The sequence below is a fragment of the Pistacia vera genome, unplaced genomic scaffold (assembly GCF_008641045.1).
Source record: "Pistacia vera cultivar Batoury unplaced genomic scaffold, PisVer_v2 Contig25, whole genome shotgun sequence".
Taxonomy (NCBI): Eukaryota; Viridiplantae; Streptophyta; class Magnoliopsida; order Sapindales; family Anacardiaceae; genus Pistacia; species Pistacia vera.
In genome coordinates, this window is record NW_022196057.1 from 115,996 (window position 1) to 119,835 (window position 3,840).

At 35.0% G+C, this 3,840-nt stretch overlaps 1 protein-coding gene across 2 annotated transcripts; it reads right to left on the minus strand.

The window, feature by feature from the left end:
- Positions 1–586: 586 nt before the first annotated feature.
- Positions 587–3,639, minus strand: LOC116132275 (N-acylphosphatidylethanolamine synthase-like). 2 transcript variants are annotated; one of them, XM_031417930.1, is made up of 7 exons: positions 3,627–3,639; positions 2,995–3,537; positions 2,762–2,889; positions 2,576–2,661; positions 1,619–1,756; positions 986–1,273; positions 587–875 (listed from the first exon to the last, which is right to left on the minus strand). In XM_031417930.1, exons 2-6 carry the CDS (start codon positions 3,201–3,203, stop codon positions 989–991), a joined length of 846 nt encoding a protein of 281 aa, XP_031273790.1. In that variant the 5' UTR covers positions 3,204–3,537; positions 3,627–3,639; the 3' UTR covers positions 587–875; positions 986–988. The 2 variants fall into 2 exon arrangements, with proteins under 2 accessions (XP_031273790.1, XP_031273791.1); XM_031417931.1 differs by lacking the exon at positions 3,627–3,639 and having other exon boundaries at positions 986–1,159; positions 2,995–3,586.
- Positions 3,640–3,840: the final 201 nt, after the last annotated feature.

The window sequence follows — 3,840 nt, forward strand, 5'->3', positions numbered from 1 at the left end:
CATCGTTCGGATCACTCTAGTTGATGTATTTTTTGTGTCAACAATAAGTTTTGTATTTTATTTATTGTGAACTCAACTTATAGAAGTTAAAAACTAATGATTTTGATGAATGAACAAGTGCGTCTACTCTGGTGAAGATTTTGGGGATGATTTTGTTGGCACACATCATCTATAGGTGAAGATTGCTGCTCTGGTGTTATCAAAAGTTAAGAATGCTTATAACTGAACCCCTTTTTGATAAGGTTGGTCTAGAAATTGGTTTTAGCTAGTTATATGACTATAAAAAACACCCCAAGATACTCAAAAACATGGAAGACTAGTTAAGGATATAAAAACAATTTTAAAGGGTCTTTTCAAATATAATCCATACTCAATTTACAAATTAATCCTATTTAATCACCCATCCATTGAAGTGATAAAAATGTTATCTAGCGAAACTATAAAGACATTAAATAGGTTAAACATATAGAAAAGACAAAAAATCACCTTGCCAAGTCTCACAAGAAGTCGGGTTTTAAAACAATGCAAATTAGTTCAAGATGAAAGCTCTTATGTATAGACTAAAATCAGTCAATAAATAACCCTACCAAAAATTTCGGCTTTTATTTTCGTTGTCTATCTGTAAACTAAAGCAATAAAAAATCATACTTCAAATAAAATAAAATAAAAATTAATTTTCCTAACGCTCCAAGTCCTACTGGCAAGAATTTTATTATGTTCTTTGCACGGAGGAATAATAATGTGCTTCAAGCTCTTTGAGACAGCAGCTGTCCTCTCTCCACTTCTTACCAAAATATATGTTCTTGTTCCAAACGGTTTCTAAGAGCCTTCTGTTTAATTCAGACCAACTTTAGTAAAGAATCAGATGCCGGAACCTGTTCTCCATTAATGGATTAACAAGAATGATGGATTAAAAACAATTAACACTCAGAAAATGCATAAAAAATTTGCTTTTGCAAATGAGCAACAAAATAAGAATTTGAACCTTTTACTTCCAAGTGCTCTTACAAGAGCTCCTTAAGCTCTCCATTATATTCCGAATTTTTTCAGAAATGGAAGAGTACAGATATCTCCGTGCTGCTTCATCCAGTCCATGAGGGTCACTGCCAGGCCATCCCATGCTACAAGGATATGGATCACGGGACATGGAAGTTGCCATCTGCCTCATTTTGGGAAGGTCAAATTTTATTGGTTCCCCAACAACTATATTAATGCTCTTATTACATAATGGAAATGGAGGCCTTCGGCCAAACATAAAGTTTTCAGGCATCACCTGTAAAATCATAAACCAAGTGCAAAATGAGCCAAATCAAGCAACAATGACATATGCACCAAAAAGTGATATTTTTTATGGCTTCTGATACTATATGAACAATCTTTGCCTTTGTGCCTTTAGTACACTGAATTTAGATAAATTACTCAGAGCAATTATAAAAATTCACTCCTAGGTTAATGATTATTTTTTAACCATGTCAATCCTCAAGTGTTGCTTGAGATGGAACGTTAAAGGCGATTTCTCAATTATATACACCAAACAACCAGCCCAGCCCAAAAAGTACACTGCATGTATAAGTACAGATGTCAGAATAAAAAGGACAGTTTTAAGAAAAAGCATTACCTCTTGAAAACCATGATGAACAATTGGCAAAACTATCGGTGTTACTGGTGCGCGATCAATAAGACTAGCAGTTCCCCATTTCAACCGCCGAATAGGTGCATCTTCTTGTGACACTTTTCCTTCAGGAAATGTATGTAGCTGTCCGTAAGGGAGACAGAATTAAAATTAAACCTCAGAACTACAAAAATTGTCATTCTCAAACCAAAAAAGAAAAAAAAAAGAAGAAGAAGAAGAAGAAAGATTATCACAAGTGTAAAATCTACGACGAATCCACCCATAGACCATTAAAACAACACCTTAAACTATTGTGAGGTAGCCTCAATATTAAACGAACATTAACCTGAGATATCAATGCACACCAAAACACTATAAGAAATTCAGCTCCATGTAAATCTGGTTCGCATTGAAGTTTGGTTGGCCGATCTCTCACTTAAAGATAAATAGCCACAATATGAAACTTTACTATAAGTTAACACTACATCAGTCCAACCAATGTTCAATAAGAACCAGAGGTTATTGCTCAGCATGAAAGTCATTTGAAAAGAAAAAAATAACTGGGACAACGGAGGATATAGAAAGAGTACTTTTACATTGATTATTGAATAAAGTATCATATACTATAATATCACATAATTCCCATCCCTAATATCTGTGCCACTAAGCTAAGGATCTTATTGATCTCATTCAGATGGGATAGAATGACATTGCACATGTAACCTTCCTTCTGCACAAAGCATCCACTAAGGAAGAAAAGTAATAAAAACAACGGGAAAGATATGAGTTAGTCCGTCAAGCTATTCATTTAGATTCTCGACGAAACCAAACCCAATCCTATTTAAACAATCACAACAAGCCCCTTTTCTCCAATAAATTTTAAATAAAAATTAGAAGAATCCCTTAAGAAATAGAGCCCAATAAACAATAGAGAGTAGAAATTGTGCAATTATAAGTGCATACCCATTCTCCATCACTTAGGCGCTCAAGTGCTTCATTCATATGATCTTGATAAATTCCACCACCCCTTGTAATGGGTATGCATTTACCTGCAACAATACAATGTTCAGTAACAAAGAAGGAGAAAGCATTCAACATGTTCAAATTCAAAGCAAACTTCAAAAACTTATATTAGAAAATGGGGCATGCCTAATCGGAAGATATAGGAAAAAAGTGAATTTTTGAAGCAAATATCTTCAGCAGCAAGAACCCATCGAGCCAACTTAGCATCCATGGAGGGAAAACCCTTGAATCCCCAAATGACCGGATCATCCAACCTGTTGATTGATTGATTCGTTCATGAAAATAATAAATAAGCAAATGGAAAAATGGTTAAAAACAAAAAACAAAAAAAAAAAAAAAAAACAAAGGAAGAGACCAACGTGGACATGTGATTACTAACAGTGAGGAGAGGTACGCCACGAGGCCTGGAGTGAACAAGACGAATTAGTGCATCAGCATTGTGAACATAAGTGGTGTTGAGAAAATTGGCCACAGTCTTAGCAAAAGCTCCAACAGCCATGACTACTATCTTCCTTGGTAATCCTCCCATGTGGTTCGCTCGTCCCGCCCATTCCATTTTTCTTCCCATCCCTCACCACTTCTCTGCGCTCTACCCTAAAAACTCTAAAACTTAATCTTATCTCTGGCTAATTTGTACCAAGTTAGCCACAAATCTAGAACACAAAATGAACTGGTATCCAGAAGCGGAAACGTGGAACAAGATCACAGAACAGTCCACCAACTTTGGTTTGAAGACGTTGATTTCTGTTCAGGTAATTGGCTGCGGTCTCATTCTGATTGAATCTGAAGATCTCCCTTCCTTCCTATCCTTGCCTCCTAAAACGGCATAAATATTCATTGAACCAGAAAGAGCAGCAAGACATTACTACAAGGATAGCACCAAAGCTTATGGAATCAACAACCTGATGAACAAGAAAACACTAGGCTTTACTGGAAAAAAAAAAAAAAACAAAAAAAAAAAAAAATTAGAATCAATTTGTTGGAAACCCACTACTTTTTTCGCTTCTTCCTTTTCTTCCTTCGCTTATGGGTTTTTCAGCCCATATACAAGATGATCTGCTATTCTGGGCTGGGCCTTCCAGGTTGAAATTTAAAACCCAATATAGATCAATTTAATTAAATATATTTCTATTATAATTCAATTAGTGATTCAATATATTAAGATATATCATAAAAATGATTTCTAATAATAGAAATAACGTTGC

What these genes read in the sequence shown, in the direction of transcription:
- LOC116132275 (XM_031417930.1), bottom strand. Translation starts at nt 3,203, where the DNA reads ATGGGAAGAAAAATGGAATGGGCGGGACGAGCGAACCACATGGGAGGA. An exon ending in GTTAGTAATCACATGTCCAC is followed by an intron (nt 2,890 to 2,994) that starts GTTGGTCTCTTC and finishes ATCAATCAACAG; the next exon opens with GTTGGATGATCCGGTCATTT. An exon ending in GCCTAAGTGATGGAGAATGG is followed by an intron (nt 1,757 to 2,575) that starts GTATGCACTTAT and finishes CCTTACGGACAG; the next exon opens with CTACATACATTTCCTGAAGG.